The sequence below is a fragment of the Hydra vulgaris genome, chromosome 15 (assembly GCF_038396675.1).
Source record: "Hydra vulgaris chromosome 15, alternate assembly HydraT2T_AEP".
NCBI lineage: Eukaryota > Metazoa > Cnidaria > Hydrozoa > Anthoathecata > Hydridae > Hydra > Hydra vulgaris.
Genome location: NC_088934.1, coordinates 54220203 through 54240000, shown reverse-complemented (window position 1 = coordinate 54240000; position 19798 = coordinate 54220203). Strand labels below are relative to the sequence as shown.

The following is a 19798-nucleotide window of genomic DNA, read 5'->3' as shown; positions in this document are numbered from 1 at the left end:
GTTAATTGAAATAAAATCATCAACATTTGTTGGCAATCTTGCATTCAGTGATCTGTGCCATAAAGTTTTAGGCATAACATTAAAAATAATTAATATTTTTACTCATAAAGAAAACTTATGTTGGTAGTTTTTAACCTATAATGATTATTTAAGAGAAAAGCATTATTTAGAACATTTACAACTTTAATATTAAAAATTATATATATATATATATATATATATATATATATATATATATATATCTATATATATATATAAATATATATATATATATATATATATATATATATATAAGCATATTGCTATGAATGATTAAATTTTAGATAGGACCTTTTTTTGTTCCATTTTGTTTTTGTTTTCAAAATGTGATTAAAATGAAATATTTTACTAGTGATTTGGGAGTGCTTGTCATTAGTTAGATATTAAACATCAAACAAAAACTTTAGAAATGACAGAGACTAATGTTAGAGCATCAGAGTTATGGGAGCATTTTGAAGACTGTGAGCCAGATGCTGATGGTGTCCTAAAAGCTAAATGTAGACTGTGCACTAATGTGACACTACGCCGTAAAAATCTTTCAACAGCTGCATTGTGGGGTCATCTCAAGTCAAAACACAAGAAAATTGCAACAGAAGTACTTGAAAAGAAAGCCTCTCGAAAAAGACAAGCAGCAATTGAATCTGCTGATATTTTAGAAGCAGGACAAAAGTTAAATCAGTGTGACAAAGGTAAGATACTAATATTTTATTGCTACAGTGTGGGTTTATAGAAATTTTATTCCTATTTAGTAAGGTACTTATTTCAAGTAAAAAAATTCAACATGGTTTTTATAAGCCTCTGGCTTAAAGATATTGTTTGAAAGAAAACTATTTTTAAGCTGATTTTAAGTCTTAAATCCCAAAAAATTTTGATAAGAATATTTTTGTGCATTTATTTCTGTGAAAGGAAAGATTTTACAGCATACCTATCAAAAAGATAATGTACACATTAAAGAAAGGACAAGAAGAAAGTTAATACAAGTAAAAATGATTCAATCAATAAACTTTAAAAACTCAACTCGAATTGATTCATTTTTACAAAATTTCAGTAAGTTCTAAATGAAAGAGGGATATTTAATTGAGTTTTTTTTAATTCAGCATCTAAAAATGCCCATCAAGCTGTTACATATTTAGTTTTGTAATGGGGTTCATAGCATTTTTATTGCAAACTTTGGCTGCTTCTTAAATTAACAAAATAAACAATTTTAACACCTGAACACGCATGAGGTGAGATAGCTTAATTCAAGTTTAGGCCTTAAAAATAAGTTCCACAGTAAAACTCTAAACTAAATAAACATTGGTTTATGAAACAGAATATTGAGTTCATAATGAAATCAGTTTTTAGACACATTTTGAAGGAGTGAACTTTGCTAATTCCCAACTATTTATCTTTAAAGATGTTGAAAAAACCGGGCTCAGTCACATCAATTCTCCAAACTTGGCCCTAATGGGCCTAAGGTACCTTTTAAACTAGAAAGCCCCTCTTGAGTAAACATTGGAACTGAGTTAAAAGGTACCTCATTAGTGAACTTTTTAAGTATGAATTTCTATTTGTTTTAAAAGAATTCTTCTGTTCCACAGACACACAGATAGTTTAGGCTAGGTTCAATAATTTGAATTCTCCAATAAATTTCCTTCAGGTCCACCATAAAAGAGCAGAATACTCATGCCTAATATACAGTGAAAAATCAGGAATACATTCCATTTTTGCAATTGTACCACTGTCCTACTCAACCGAATAATGAATGCCTATCAAGGAGATAAATAAAATAATGAAAAATGTAAATAAATTATTTAGATTTGAGATGTATAAAATGTTTCTAATGACTGAAAATAATAATATTTTTTCAGGATCAGGCAGTCTACAAAGTCCTTCAAACTCAAAAAAACTTCGTGAAGAAAGTGCTGTATCAATTGCATCATTCTTCCAGCCAAAGTATTCTACTTACGACAAGCGCCAGCTTCAGTTTGACCTGGATTTCATGAGGTGTATTGTTGCACTCTCGAGGCCTTTCAGTGTTGCTGACCATGAAGAAATAAAAGAATTTTTTAAGAAGCAGCTGCCAAGGGTCACAGTTAAGAACTCTACAACTTTTGCAAAGTTCAAGCTTCCCTTACTATATGAACAGATTCATAAACAAATCTTTACAGAGTTAGAACAAGAGCTACCTGAAGTTGATGGTTTTGCTCTTACTTCAGATATGTGGACATCAAGAGCTAATGAAGCTTACATGAGTCTTACCTTGCATTTTGTCAATAGAAATTTCAACCTCATTAAAAAAGTCATCAGTTGCAAGCATTTTCCTGGATCTCACACTGCAGTGGCAATAGCTGTGGAAATAGACAAACAAATTGAATCTTTGCCAAATGTCAAGTCAGAATCTGAGAAGGTAGTGGTTCATGATGCAGCTGCAAATATGAGGGCATCCTTTCCAAACAGCTCTCAACTTTCTCACTCATTACTATGTGCTGATCATGCAATCAATCTTGTCTTGCAGAAAGCTGTTGAAGGATGTGAACCAATTCAAAAGGCAATAACGAAAGCAACCCTGCTCTCCAGCAAAACCCATCGATCAACTTTAGCTAATGAGCTGATCAAGAAAGCTTGCAAGGATGTAGGAGGTATAGTTAGTTTATACTAAATCACTATTTTGAAATTTTTTTCAATTGTCTTCTGCTATTGTAAAAAATTAAGAATTAAAATTTAAAGTAACCAACCATTCACAATGCCATATTTAAAAATAGCAAATTGTAGTTGTGTTGCATTATACACAGATTATATAAACATTTTTTATAGATTTTGTTTCTGGAAAGAAGAAAATTGATAAATTTTTCATATCCTAGCATATATATATATATATATGACTCCATTGTAAAAAACTAAATAGCGCTAACTCTGTCTGTACAAGAGTCAAAAGAATTTTTAATAAAACAGTTGAAGGTTAAAGAGTTCCTTTAAAAAAAGGGAATTTTTACCACATCAGATAGGCAACCCTACTGTTAGTTAACCTCATTAAAAATTGTCACCCCAAAAAAATATTGCCACAAATATCTTTTTGATATTTATTTGAAACAATGCCAAATAATCATGATTTAACAAAAATATTCCATTGAGTGATATTAAATATGAACTTAGTATTCCAAAATAAATTAATGAACACTATTTTAGAGTACAGCTCATAATATGAAATGTCATTCATGAATTCATATTTTTATCTGTCCTCAGTTTTTGATTGAGGATAATTACGATATTAATTTATTTTTTATATTCTCCTAATAACTGAACATTTTTTTATGATTTCATAAACAAAATTGCTGTTAACTTCCAACTTCATGTTTTACTTGCTTCCAATACCACACTCATGGTCTCATTCTACTGAAGTTACTACTCATCAAAATAAAAGTGAAATTAGACAGGCTCATTGAGCCTATAAGACTATAGTACTTTCTTTGTCTAGGTAAACACACCCATTAATGGTACCTTAAACAGTGTAAATTCCCTTTGTAATCTGCAGGTTCTGAGATAACCTCAATTTGAAGATAAATGTTTACCCATATTCTGATTTTCCATGTTAGTGGGGTATTTTTTCCTCACAAGACTTCACCAAACTCCTTGATTGTCCAATAACCAAAAGAAGAAATATTTTATTGTTGAAATATCATAATCCACTAACCCAGGTGGATTTACTAGATACCCGAGTCAGTAAAATAGGGTTCATCAAGTCATTCATTTGAACTCCTGCATTTGAAAATAAAAGTAAACAATGTACTTCTAAATAGACAACATAACTATAAAAATAGTGACTAATTCTAGTAAAAGCAAGTCTATCTTGCTAGCCTGTATAATACTTCAAAATAAATAATAATAGTTTAATTGAACACCATTGGTAGTGTGATCCTTAAACTTAAATACTTTAAATGATTTTTTAAATATTTCTTTTTTTTCAGTGGCACCAATTAAAGTCATCGCTCCTGTTTCGACCAGATAGAATTCAAATGCAATGATGATTAAATCCATTCTCAAAATTCAACCAGCATTAGAACACCTTCAAAATCAGAAATATGACTTCATCCCTACACAAGCTGAGTTACAAATTCTAGCAATGATTTTTCCAATCCTTGAGCTCTTCAAAGAACTTTCAAAGAAAGAATCTCGAGTAACAAATATCTCAAATTTCTCAATTTTTACCAAGTTTTTTTTTTTAAAGACTATCTAGCAGAAGTAGGCGGGGGGGGGGGGGCAATGCCCAGTGTTATGGGATATCCAGCAGAACTTTGGGGTGCAATTTTGGTAAGATATTGAAGAATATTGATTAAAAAACTAATCGGAGTATCATGCAATTAGCAAAACATTAAAATTGGAGATTATATTTTTTAAGTTTTTTTTGTAAAATCCAAGATTTTTGTACTTTTCATTCAAGATTTTATCCATGTGCCTAAAACAGCACGTCTAACTGTTTTCTTTTGTGTTTTTCTTGAATCACCCTTATCCCACATGCAGAAATTAAATTCGCATTTCAGTCCGAATTTAGTCCATACCTTGTTTTGGAACAAATTTATTATAACAGTTAGTCTTATTGCAGTTAAACAATTCTTTTGATTAAATACTATCAGTACCTAATAGCTTTTGTAAAAAACAAGTGCAAAGAACAGAAAAGATGCTTTTGCAAATTTTCACCCTACAACGAATAAAAAATTTTGCTGATTATTTTTTGCCCAAAGCTTAAATGAAAAAAAAGTTTTCTTCTCCCATCACTTCAGTCAAACAATTTTGTTCTAAATAGAGGAATTAAAATAAACTCTCTGATATAAATGCCTAATCTTGTAAGAATGTTAATGAGGAAAGTGGGGGCTACACCACTGCTTTAAACATTTAGGTTTTTGGAATTTAATTCCAAAATTGTGTTCCAATATTTTGTAATATTCACAAATTTTAATGTATCCTTTTTTATTGCAATAAAGTTTCATTTCTCTATTTTGTCTTGAATTGTTACAAATAGTTCAATACAAAAAAATTGTGCTTAATTGGTTGTTTAAGGGTTGTAATTTAATAATTCAATAAAATTAATGATAAATTGGCTTTTAAGCAAATGTTTTTCCTTTACACTATTATTGCTAACAAATTACACAATATTTTCGGAAACTTTGCCAAGTCTAATTTTAGTTCAAAAAGTACAGGCTTGAGACCACATTTTCGCAGGCTTAGGCTCGACTTTCTAAAATCACACTAAACTCTGGCTTTAACATCTTCTTAAATTTAATTTTGCTTATTTATACTAGCAATACAAATCAGTGGTTTTTAAAAGTTAATTAGGTTGTTCAAAAATGTATTTGGTTCAACTACGTTCAACTTTGTTCAACTACGTTTAACTAAGATGATTAATACAAAAATACCGTAAATAAACGTAACGTAATTGAAACAAAACTACGTTACGTTTATTTACGTTCAACTACGTTCAAATTCGTTGACCGTAGTTAAACGTAGTTGAAAGAACGTAACACTGATGCTTACAAAACATTATTCAAGAGTATTTGCCTTGATTCATTAATAGAAACAACAGATAAAGATAGACAAGCCATCGATAATAAACACTTTGCGTATGTAGTGTTTATTGACATAAAAAAAACATTTGATACAGTTGAGCACACAAGCCACAAAACTGCAATACTATGGTATTGGTGATTTTCCTTTTCTCTAGTTTTCCCCTTAACTTTGAAATAGAACCAAATTTGTTTCAGTTAATGGTATCAACTCAGAACTGGCTAAATTTTTTAACGGTGTTCCACAAGGCTCAGTTTTAGAACCATTACTTTTTCTTATTTTTGTTAATAATTTCAATGTTTCACTCAAGTTTTCTACTGCGTTTTACTTTGCGGATGACACCGACTTGCTCCTAATTAACCAATCACTTAAAAAACTTAACAAAAATATATACCACGATCTAGCTAATATTGTTCATTAGCTTTGTTCCAATACACTATCCCTAACTCAAAAAAATTGATATTAATTATTTAAATCTGTTCAAACAAAAATAAAAAAGTAACTAAATTTCAGATTAAGTGGGCAGAAAATAAATCCAGTTAACTCAGTTAAATATCTTGGAATCAAAATAGGTTCTTATTTATCTTTTACATCGCCTCTTTATAACAAAGCATTGAAATTATGCAGATCGAATGGCATGTTACCCAAAATCCGTCATTTTGTTAGTCATGAAACATTACTAAATATATACCATGCTATTTTTCACTTAGATATGCTTGTAAATTTTGGGGAATAAGTTCTAAGCAGCTTGCAAAACTAGTCAAAAGCTAAAGATCTTAACTAACTTATCTTCAAAATTAAGCTATAAAGTTAATTTATTTCCAACATACAAATTTAAACTCTAGCATACTCTGTTTTTTAAATAAAGTCCTTAAATTGTGTCAACTTATTCAGCCATCAAGTTGCTTAATTTTTTGGACCTATATTCACAATAATCTACCTATTACATTTATCAACTTTATTAATTATAGGGTTACTTGTAGCAATATTGAACAATTTGCATGCAATTTAAAGTTATATTTACCTAAATATCGAACTGTACATTACAGTTATGAATCCATACAGCATAAAAGCATACAAAAATGGAACAGTCTTCCTTCCTAAATAAGATTTCTTATGTCATTCAAAATTTAAAACTGCTATTTTTAGCTATTTTTTACAAAAATATTTTTTATAAATCTTATACCTTTCAACAACTTATTATTTACAACCCTAACTTAAGTTTCTGTTTGTCTAATATTTTTTCTCTATTATGTTGTCATATGATACTAATTTTAATATCTTTTGTTAAATTTATTGCTTTAATCTTAAACTGAATTTTAAGATTTACAATTTAACATTAGTATTCTCTTCATCACTTTTATTGTTAAAATTACTATATTTTTATAATGATAAAAATATAGAAATAATAAGTAAGAATATTTATACTTGTTATAATAAGCATAAATATTCTTACTGTTGTTAATATTGTCATAATTATTTTTATATTACCTTTTTTTGTTATAATATTATTGTTGTTGCTATATTGTTATTATTACTATTATTATTATTATTAATGTTATTATTATTATTGTTGTTATATCTTACTATATTGCATTCTATAACTATTATATCTTTTTGTATCATATTCAGCATTTATTTACAGTTTTGTAATTTTATAAAAATACATAAATGAAACAATAAAACCAAAGAGATTATTTAAATGTTTTTGAGATTTAAAATACATGTTTCATTTTATTTTAGAATAGCTTTTCATTAGAATACTGGGAGCTAACTTGGTATTCATTGATTGCAGTTTTAGGAATAATTGGAAATGGCGTTGTAATGGTTGTTATACTTTTATCTAAAAATATTGATCGCACTTCATCGTTTCATATTGCCATATTTTCATTAGCATTTGCTGACTTTATGGTATCTTTATTAAGCTTACCAACTTATATTATGTCAACTGATGGCTTTCAAAAATATCATCCCCAAAACATTAGTGGTGATTTGATGTGTAAATTTGTTACCAGTTATTTTTTGCCGTATTGGTTTTTAGGTGCTTCAATTTTTTTACTCGTATTTATTTCAATTGAGAGACGAAACGCAATATTGTATCAAAAATCTTTATTGTTTCAACAAAGATCTACAAAGTTTAAAATTGCAACAATGGTTTTAATTTTCTTCCTTGCCTTTATCAAAGAACTTTTAGGAGATTTGTTTATCAAATATGATCCAAAAAATAATGAATACGGAAGTTTTTGTGGATACGAAAGTGCATTTCATTCGAACGAAATACATTTTTGTATAATCCGAAAACTTGTTATTTTTATTTTAGACACATTAATACCTGTTGTTATTGTTTCTTATTGTTTTTACCAAATCTCTTTAAGTCTTAAAAATATTGGAGTCTTTTTAGGAAATTCTATGAAAGTTAATGAAATTGATATTATACATATTCGTAAAGTCAAAACAATGAAAACAATCAAAATAATAGCAAGTGCTTTTTGCATTTGTATTTTACCGAACAGAATACTTTTTCTACTCACTTTTGCAAATGTACCAATATTGCGTTGGAATTCTTCGATCTCCCAAGTTTTTGTTTTAATGCGATTATCAAATTCTTTTATAAACCCTTTGATATTCTGTTTTCAGAGTAAGGAGTTTAGGAAAAACTTGTCAATCGTGTTTTACCGGTTTTACAAACGAAAATCCAAAACATCACGTGGAGGAAAACAACAATCAAACAGCTACAAACCGTTGCCAGACATGGTTTTTTAATAATATTTCCTAACTTTTGGACTTATATACAATAACAAGAATAACAACAATTTTTTTGTTTGTTATATATAAGCGCTTTTTGTTTTAAATTTAGTGTAATGCAATAAATTTCTTAGTAATAACATATAATGTGAGTAGGTTACATTTAATCGTAAATTTAAGAAAATAAATGACATCATTTATTGTTGCTTTTTCACAATTTTTGGCTTTTATTTATTTTTTTTTTTTTTTTTTTATAATTATATTAACCCTGATGGAAATGGGTTTGCCGCATTGAACGAGCGAGATGTGTTTATCAAGCTAAAATTAAAAAAAAAATTAAAAATAAATCGTTTATGAATAAAGCTGTATATTTTATTGGTGATATCAATCTCAATATATTAGATTATGAAAATAATATATATATTAAAAACTTTTTTAACACCATTTTTCAAAATAGCTATATTCCACTAATCAATAAACCAACGCGAATAACTAAGGAAAGTTCAACATCCCTAGATCAAATTATAACAAATGAATTTATAAATGAAAATATAAGAACAGGAATATTTACAACTGACGTGTCTGATCACTTTCCGATTTTTATCCTATCGCAAAAATGCATATATAATGCCCAAAATGAACGGGAAAAAATAATTAAAACACGTTTAATAACCGACACTTCTATTAGTCATTTTTATAAGCTTCTATCCTGTGTTAACTGGGACACCCTAAAACTAAATCTAAACGCCAATAAAGCGTATGATATTTTTCTAACAGAGTTTCTTAATCTTTATAACAAGGCATTCCCAGAAGTTACTAAAGTAATCAAAACAAAAACACTTTTAAACCCTTGGATCACGAAGGGCATTCTTAAATCTTCAAAAAAAAAACAACGCTTATATAACAAGTTTCTTAAAAAAAGAACTCTTAAAAATGAAACTACCTATAAAAACTATAAACGGCTATTTGAGTCAATTTTAAAACGCTCAAAGAAACGTTACTATTCTGAACAATTAATAAAGCACAAAAATGATTCTAAAAAAACTTGGCATATTATTAAGGAGGTAATTGGAAAAAAAAGCTTATACAGAAAATTACTTCCTCTAAATCTTAAATTTAATAACAAACAAATTGTAAATAAATCCTTAGTCGCTAAAACACTTAACCAGTTTTTTGTAAATATAGGTCCTACTTTATCATCTAATATAGCAACTACTCAATCACACTTTAGTTCGTACTTAACCTCAACCAACCTTAATGTTATGTCTAATTATAAACTTACAGAAAAAGAATTACTAGACGCAGTCTCTTTATTAAAACCCAATAAAAGTTTAGGATTTGATGATATAAGTAGTAATGTCATTATCAAATCAATAAAACAAATTACAATTCCATTACTACATATTTTTAATTTATCTCTAAAACAAGGCGTTTTTCCAGATAACCTAAAAATTGCAAAAGTCATTCCAGTGTTAAAATCAGGTGATCCTTCCGATGTTACGAATTATAGACCAATCTCAATTCTTTCTTGTTTTTCTAAAATATTAGAGCGGGTTATGTATAATAGACTATATTCCTTTTTAAATGTTAATAATATTCTTTTTCATAAACAGTTTGGATTTAAATCTGGTCATTCAACTGATCATGCAATCACTCACCTTGTTCATGATATATTTAAAGGGTTTGATGAAGACAAGTATACCCTAGGTGTATTTATCGATTTAAGTAAAGCTTTTGACACTGCCAATCATCAAATCCTTCTATCCAAACTGAAAAGTTATGGTATAATAAATACTAATTTGTCCTGGTTTGATAGTTACTTGTCTAATAGAAAGCAGTTTATTTCATATGATAGCGGAAAAACGGAATATAAGTCAATCACCTGTGGTGTTCCTCAAGGATCAATTTTAGGACCACTTTTATTTCTCGTTTATATTAACGACTTATATAAATTTTCTAACATTTTAAACTTAATTTTGTTTGCAGATGATACAAACTTGTTTTATTCTAGTAAAGATATCGGTAAATTATTTCAAACAGTAAACAAAGAACTTGAAAAATTAACCCAATGGTTCAAATCAAACAAGCTATCTTTGAACATCAATAAATCCAAATACACTTTGTTCCATCGTCTTCATAAAAAACAAGATATTCCATTAAAACTTCCTGATCTTTTTATTGATAACGCATTATTAAAAAGAGAGCAATCAATAAAAATTTTAGGTGTGGTTCTGGATGAAAATTTAACCTGGAGGGACCACATAGGTCTAATTGAAAATAAAATATCAAAAAATATAGGTGTTTTGTATAAAGCCAAGCAGTTTTTAAATCCATCTTGTTTAAAAAACTTATATTTTTCTTTAATTCATTGCTACTTAAATTATGCAAACGTTGCTTGGTGCAGCACAAACGCAACAAAAGTAAAAAAACTGTTTAGTAAACAAAAACAGGCTATAAGGATAATTACAAACGTAGACCGTTTCTCTCACACTCAAACATTATTTAATAAACTTAATATTCTAAATGTATATAAACTAAACCTTTACCATATTCTTATCTTCATGTTTAAACTTGATAAAAAAATATCACCAATGTTATTTAATTCACTTTTTGAAAAAATAAACCACATATACCCTACCAGATTTTCAAAAAACAATTACATTCAATCCAAAGCACATTATTCAGCAACTAAATTCTCAATTGCTAACCGAGGTCCTAAGCTGTGGAATACAATATTAAATAATGAGCTGAAATCTAATTATTCTTTAAACCAGTTTAAAACAAAACTTAAGCAATTACTGATGATACATGAAAATGAATTAAAGTTCTTCTAAAAAGCTTTTTAAACTAGCAAACAAAAACAAAAATTAACCTACTAATTACTTTTTAATATTATATTTAATATTCTAACCAATAGTCTGCTATTGTAAATGTATTTCTTATCTTATAAGTTTTGAATTTACAAACGATTTTTTTAAGTTTTATTATTTGAAATACTAATTACTAAAAATATTGTAAATTTTATAATTTCAATTTTTATTAAAAAAAGTTATTGTAAATTCGTTTTGTAATATTAATACTTATATATCATCTTATTTTACTAATCAGTTCTTAAATATAAATACTCTTTGAATTACTAAATATATTAAACGTTATATATTTTATTTTTTGCATTTTGTTAAAACATTTTATTTGATGAATATGCATTTTTTTTTTGGGGGGGGGGGGGGGGGCTTAATGTTAAGATGAATTTTGTCTTCTTCAAGCCCCAGTCATGTAAATATTTGTTTTTATAAATTACGAGTGTAAATTATTTTCAATCGGCAAATACAATACTAAAAAAAAAAAAAAAAAAAAGATACTTATTATTTTCTAAACAAATTTGGAAGTTTTTGAAAAATATAGAAAAAGTCATAACGACCAAACAAGAGAAACAAAAAAAAACCAAAATGAAACTGTCGCACTTTTAAAAAATCAAGAAAAAATATTTACTGTTATAATGGGTGCGAATCTAAAAATAATAGCAGATCGACTTGGCAAACTGGAAAACGAATCTAATAAAAGCAAAGCAAAGATTGTAATAATTAAAATAGTCGTTAACGATATGAAGGAAAGCTGCCTAACGAAACTTGGAATGATTGTGCAAATCAACTTAGAGGTACAGAAAATAGAATTAGCCTCACCTTTATTTTAACAATTACTTTAATAAAAATGGCAGTGAAACAATTATTAAGTCTACTTTATTTCCTATTATCTTCTACTACAAATAAAAAGTTTATAAATTGGTATGTTTAATTAATTACAAATAGAAAAAAAATTAAAAGTATTCAATTTGTGGAAAAAATAGAGTTAGCCTCATTTACGTTATATACAGAAAATACAGAAAATATTTTTTTTTTACGCTCATCAAATGTTTAGTATTATTTCCTGAATTTTTAATGACTTCAAATATGCGGCTTAATATACTAGTCACAAGATTTTGGATAGTTTCTATAAATATTTTATTCTAAGCTTTTCTGATACGAGTTTTCAGCTCCAAGGTGGATTCAAATTGCTTACCATTTTCATAAACCTTTCTAAAATGTATTCACCATAGATTTTCAATTGAGTTAAGATCTGGACTAGATGCGGGCCATTCTATTAGGTGAATATTTTTTCTCTAAACCAAGCTTTTGTAACCTTTGAGTTATGGGTAGCATCTTGTTGAAAAGTGAAACTTTCACCCATCAATTCCTCACCATGTTCAAGCAAACGTATTTGTAATCAGTCAATGTGGTCCTGTGAACTCATTTTTGTTGAAATCCATGCCAGTGGATGTTTTCCAGCAAAGGAAAAAGCCCCCAAAACCTTAACAGTTCCACCACCAAAGTTACAAATTATCCGAGTTTCTTTCTCCTTTCGGAGATCGTGCCAGTAATATTGATAGCCATCAGGACCATCTAGATTGAACTTTTTTTCATCACTAAAGAGAACTTGATGCTACTCTTCCTTCCGAGACGTGTGTTCTTTTGCAAATTGTAATCTAACTTCTTTATAACGAGCAATAAGTTTTAGTTTTGGTTTACGCTTTTTCCAAACTGTGTTTGGATCTTCATGTAAGATTTGTCTCACACGTTGAACAGACACAGGTAATTGTAAATTAACATGAATTTGAGATGCAGTCATGCGCTGAGCAGCAGTACAACGTACAATAACTCGTTTTGTACGATTATCAATTTTACGTTTGCCACCACTTTCCTTATAAGCTCCATAATTAACGCCAATTTGAAGTAATTATTAACCACTTTTGAGGATCTTTTAATTATCTTTGCAATTTCCCAATTAGATAAGCCTGTATCTTTGTATGCTTTAATTACTGCTAATTCTTCATTCATTAAACGCTTACCACGTCCCATTTCAAATTAAGGTATAAAAAACCAAATGTTAAAAACCTTATGAGCACTGATTTCATAGTCTTTGTTTAATTTACAAATAATAATAAAAAACTAAGTCACAAATGCGTATCACCAGATCAAAATATACAAGTAACATGAAAATAATTATTGATGAGGCTAATTCTACTTGTTACCACAAATATCAAGTGTTACACATTTTATGGTTTTATCAAAGTTCCGCAATTTAATTATGCTTATTATAATCTAAAAAGTAGTTGTTTGCAACAATAACTATTTGTGTGTAATTACAAATCTTTTTGAAAAAAATTTTTAAATATCTAAAAAAGTTGTATTTTTTCAAACAATTACAAAAACATAGTGGTAGTATTAAAAAAAAAAGGGGGTATTATGAACGAAATTATTGGTAAAACTAAATTAAAATCAAAAACTTTATCCTCCAGAATTGAAGAAAATCTCCAAAAAACTTAATAATTTTTTTGTAAATGTTGGCCCAAACCTAGCATCACAAATAAATAATTCAAACAAATCATTTAATAACTATTTTACTGACCATACTAGCTTACATCCCGAAAATGATCTAAAGTTAGAGGAGTTCGAAGAAGCAAAAAAATCACTAAAAAAAACTCAAAAAAGAAAACTACAGGCATTGATAATATTTCCAGCAATGCAGCAATAAATATCTTACCCTTTATAAAAAATCCTTTTTTTAATACTTTTAACTCTTTAATTCAAACAGGTGTTGACCCAGAAAAATTAAAGATAGCGAAAATTTTACCAATGTTTAAAACTTGAGACTCGGCATTACTAACCAATTACTGACCTATCTCAATTCTTCCAGTATTCTCCAAGCTTCTTGAACGAATAATCTAAAATAGACTCTATAAATATCTAACAGAAAATAAAAAGCGAATACCAGACGGTTTTCTAACGAATCATTCAACGGAAGATGTAACCATAGACCTCATGAACAACATCAGCTCATCTTTTGATAAAGGACAGTTTGTATTGGGAGTCTTTATTGACCTAACATAAACTTTCGACACAGTCAACCTTAAAATTCTGATTGAAAAAATGAAAAAGTATGTAATTAAAATACAAAACTATCTAATAGGTCACCAGTTAATTGAATAATAGACAACAATGTGTCATAACAGACGATGTTTCTAATTCAAAGCTATTAAAAATAAAATGTGGTGTTAATGTATATAAGGAACAACAAGGGGGCAAGAAATGATTCCCACAGGGATCATTTCTTGCCCTCTTGTTGTTCCTTATATACATTAATGACCTTCCTAAAGCCACTACAAATCTTGATTGCATAATGTTCGCAGATGATACAAATCTGTTTTATTCATCTTCTTCTATCAATGAACTTTTTGACAAAGTCAACCTTACAAAAAACAAAATATATTTTATTTCATTTAAAGCACCAAAAAAGGCACTTCCATCAATTCTTCCCTCTTTACGTATCGATTTTAACAATATTGAAAGAACCCAAACAATCAAATTGCTTGGAGTGGTTATAGACAAAAATGTTTCAGGGACAGCCCAAATAAATCCATCAACACTCAAATATCTAAAAAACTTGGTGTACTTTTCAAAATTTGACCATTTTAATCACAAAAAAACTTAATAATTCTTTACTTTTTGTTTATACATAGTCATCTTATATACGCTAACATTGCTTGGGGAAGCACTCACATGACAAAATGAATGTCTCTTTATCGAAGGCAGAAACATGCTTCTACAATTATACACTGCGCGATATAATGAAAAGACACCCCAAAAAGATTTATAAAACTCTACTATGCATTTATATTTAAAAACTAATTTTTATTGTAAATGAAACCAAAAGGTTTACAACACTAAACAGCATTTTAACAAATTTATTTTTAAAGTAACTCGCATTTTATAAAAAAAACAACTTTTTTTCAGTGCGACAAAAATATAAGACAATTTTACAAAAATCGTTTTATTTGCAAATCGCAGTTGTGGGCAATTAAGAATATTTATTTGATGTAAAAACCAAAGACGATTATTTAACTGTAAACTTTTGTGAACAGTCAAAAGTTTAGTTTAGGTTTTTTTTTATTGAGTATAAAATAACAAATTAATTAATAATGGGTCGTGCTGCACCGTTGAGTCCAGATGAGAAAAAAGTGCTCTCTAACTTATCGAAAATTGGTCACTCTGTTTGTTGCATGGCTAGAGCTATTGGACGCAGCCGAATTGTGGTTAAAAACTACGTTAATAGTCCTCATATGTATGGAATAAAAAAAAGTCCTGGACATCCATCAACATTAAGTGACCGTGATAGGCAAAGGTTTTTGAGAAAAGCTTTAAATTCTTTATTAACAGCACGTCAAATTGCTGCAGAAGCAGGTGTGATTGCTAGTTTACAAACAGTTTAGCGAGTTATTCATAATGCTTTTCGCATTATGAATAACTCGCTAAAAAACTTCAGCGAAAATCACTTTTGACAACAAATCACATAAACAATCGAATAACTTTTGCAAAGGACCACATAACATGGAAAGAAGAGTGACAACAAGTAGTTTTTTCTGACAAAAAACGATTTTGTCTTGATGGGCCGAATAGATGGAATTATTATTTTCACGATTTGTGTAAAGAACAAGTAACGACGACAACGACGTATTGGTGTGTGATTGGGTATCATGGTTTATCAAAAGTTCATTTTATTGATGGAAAAATAAAGGTTAAGGATTATCTTTTAATTGTTCAAGAACTTTTAAGACATGAAGCATCTGTAATAGATGGTGAAAATTTTGTTTTTCAGCAAGATAATGCTAGCGTTCATACAGCAAAGATAGTAAAGGAATATTTCAACAGCACTAAAATTGAAACATTGAAGTGGTCAGCTAGGTCTCCAGACCTGAACATTATTAAAAATGCTTGGGTACAGCTGTCACATATAGTGTTTCAAGGTAGTAAACAACATAGTTCACTAGCTGACTTGAAATCATCCATCGCATCTGCATGGGATGCAATTGACATTTCGTACATAAAAATGTTGTATGATTCATTACCTTCAGAATGATTGAAGTGATTCAAAAAATTGGTAAAAGTACCCACTATCGATTGTTTAAAATTGAGACGTCTTTATATATAAATGACAATTTATATGAATTTTTTCCAAAAGTGTCTTATAATTTTGTCGCACTAAAAAAACAGCTTTTTTTTAATAAAATGCGAGTTAGGTTAAGAATAAATTTTTTTAAATGTTGTTTAGACTTGTAATCCTTTTGCTCTCATTTACTATAAAAATTAGTTTTTAAATATAAATGTACAGTAGAGTTTTATAAATATTTTTGGGGTGTCTTATCATTATGTCGTGCAGTAAATATCATATAAACCTCTATTAAAAGAAATAAAAGCGCTAAACATTTATCAAATCAATATCTACGTTAATATACTATTTATGCTAAAATATAAACTGGGATTAGTATCTTCACCAGTTGCTGTAGTGTTAAACTTATTAATAATTCAATTACTGATAAGTTTAACACTAGAGCAACTTGTAGCTTTATCGTACCTGGAAAAAAAACAAAAAACTCCCAAACTCTATCTCTTTTCACGGCCCCTATTTATTTAACAAATTAATTCCATAATACACCTCAATTCCTCTTCCTGACAATATATTTTCTTTAAAGTCAAAACTTAAAAATTTTGTTCTTAATATAGATAATTACATAGAATTGTTCTAACTCACATGATAAATCAAAATTTGAACAAAAACAATCTACAACGTGAGAAAAGTTGGATTTATATACTTATTTAAATAACATTAAAAAAAAAAAAAATTTAAAAAAAATAAAAATGAAAAATACACTCAATCAAATCATAATACAACTAGAAAAAATAAAATAAAATTTTATCACAATAATATTTAAAATATTTGTGCATAGAAATCACAATGTTTATGTGTATCTTGCGTAATACCACAAGGTTCTCGATGATAAGTCTTCTACGAGTCTTCTGATCAGTCTTCTACGAGTTCCCTATAATAATATAATCTTAACAAGTCCTTCATAATATATTTAACTAATGCTTCCTAAAATTATTCATTTTTTCAATTGTTTATTCTTTTTTAAGTGAGTGTAATTTTTTCTTTTAAATGTATTTTAGTAGTATTTGGTTAAATAAACTCTTTTGTAACGGAAGTATATTTTGCTTATATCACGGTGTGAAAAAAATTGCAACTAATATGTAGTTGTGAAAATGTAAATAAAAAAAATAAAAAAAAATTATATAAACTATATAAATTTTAAAGTTGTATAACTTCAAAAGTATAGTTTATTATTTTATTAGTTTCTTAAAGCAAAATCACATTTTTATATTTTAGTTTGCAAAAAGAGAAAAAAAGCAATGACATCTTAAACTTTTTTTCAAGCCTACTATAGAAAATCCGAAAGGTCCAAAAATTAATAATGCTGCGTTGTTGCAAGTAAACGACCGGGGCTGGTATTTGATTGTGATAGAGGCCGGTTCTATGAACATTGCATAAATATTGGTGCATATTAACTTATTTTTACATATCATATCAATATGCGCAAATATTTATACAGCCCCAGCCATAAACTTGGCTTCGGCCCAAGTCAAATACCAGCCCCGGTTTTTTACTAATTGTTGCTCGTAGCTGCGGATAGTCCGTCTGGGCTGGTGCAAGTCAAACAAACCTTTTCTAAGTTTAGCTCTCTAAGAGTCACAGAGGGGTATGACCTTCATAATAACGCTATAATGACACAGTTAAATATACTTGTACTTTGGTGAAGCTGGTCATTATTTTGAAAGTAAACTACCCAACAGACCCTGGCAGACTTAATTTGTAATGCCAGCCAGGGCATAGTGATACTTTCGAGATTATACTAGAAGAGGAACATACTAGTCATTTGTTAATTTATTCCCCACAAGCTATCGTTATGTTTTGTTTTCCTGATGGCTTTTCCGAAATAGACTCTCTTTGGATAAATTGTTAAAAGATTGTATAAATTTTGAAAAAGAAGTCTCATAATTGTGAAGCACAAGTTCATTAAAAAGCAGTAAAGAATCGATGAGGTAATTTTTTTCTAACAATATCTTTCATATTTAATGACAAAACAGTTTATACTATGTTTTAAATTGAAATTAAATATTAGAACCATAAAAAAGTATCAGTATTATTCATAAACAAAACAACATTTAAAAATAAAGTAATAAATATAATACAAAACAAATTAATAATAATATAATAATTAAAACAGATGTAATTATAACTTTCATTTAATAATTATCATTAACTGAAAAATAATCATGAAAAACTGATTCGTTGCAATATAATTTATTTTAAAATTTATTTAGTTGATGAACTCATTGTTTTACTCTCAATTATAAAGAAAAATCTATTTTTTTAAACATATTACAGCATATTTTATAAAAAACAAATAAGAATAAAATTTACAAAACACTTATAAATTTATAGAATATTTAAACAAGTAGAATATTTAAAAATTTTAAAAGTTTGAAAGTCATTGAGATAAACCATCTTTTAATCTTATTAAAGAAGAGTAATTTGACTTTACTTATAACTGTTTTGGATACTGTCGCCTGCAATAGTTTACCCATACCTTTGGTATTTCTAAGCCTGGGAAGAAATGTAAGCTTGTTGGGTTTATAAATTGATTTAACGAAAGAGTTTGTCAGTCCTGGAGGAACAATTGGACAAGCGTTGTGTATTTGTCTTTATTATGTTCTTTATCTATGATGAATAACTCTTTCTGCACTTTTTCGACGTTTTTTGATTGTTATCATGATTTTCATCTAGATTTGAGGTCTCCTTTTAAATTTTGGCAAGAAGTTTATGGTTTGCTAATAAAGTAAAAAATAAAATACTGTGTGAATTTTTTTCTCAGAAATAATTTAAAATTCTCCCATGAAAAAGTTATTTTTGATAAATTTATGTTAGCACTAAAATAATTCACCATTAATTTTTTTCATTGAACTGTTAATTTAAATGTAATGTTAAAGCAGATACCCGGTGGGAAATGATCTAGTGACTAGCAAGCGACTAGCTAGCTTCATAGCAATTTTCAAGCGATTTTTTTTTTTGTTATATTTTCTCTTAATGTACTTAACATCTTTAAAAACTCAATTTTTACCGATAAGTCTATTATAATCTTGAGAATAATTGAACTTTAAACATTGCTATTTTGTTGCAATGTGTCGCTAGCTACATATCGTAGCTTTGTAGCTAGTTACAAAATATTTACAAATCTATAGCTTGTTAATAGCTACATATCAACATTTTTTAGACAGCAATTTTATAACAATATGACGCTAGTTACAATAGCCAGTGGGTCTTTAGCTTATTAAGCAAGTTGTTTTCGTAGCCAAATCGCTGTCTTTTATCTTTACAAATATTGATAGCTTTTCGCTAACTTAAAAAAGCTAGCGATCCTTGTGACCAAATCGTTGTCATTATTTTTATGATTATAGCTAACTATTCGCAAGCCGATTTCCCACCGAGTGTTAGCATTTAAATTTTGAACTTTAGAAATTACTAAACAAATGTAATGTTCTAG

General features: G+C 28.2%; 1 protein-coding gene across 5 annotated transcripts in view; it reads left to right on the top strand.

Moving 5' to 3' along the window:
• The window catches only part of LOC105848291 (galanin receptor 2b), a 10872-nt gene extending 2108 nt beyond the window's left edge, over positions 1-8764 (top strand). For 2 of the 5 annotated variants that reach the window (XM_065818890.1, XM_065818892.1), the window contains exon 2: positions 7324-8526. In XM_065818890.1, the coding sequence (XP_065674962.1) occupies positions 7324-8343 (1020 nt within the window). In that variant the 3' untranslated portion in view covers positions 8344-8526. Of the gene's footprint in view, positions 1-446; positions 729-1889; positions 2661-3986; positions 6835-7323 lie in introns of those variants that run through there. The other 3 variants (XM_065818889.1, XM_065818888.1, XM_065818891.1) reach the window with 3 other exon arrangements.
• The last annotated feature ends 11034 nt before the right edge of the window (positions 8765-19798 follow it).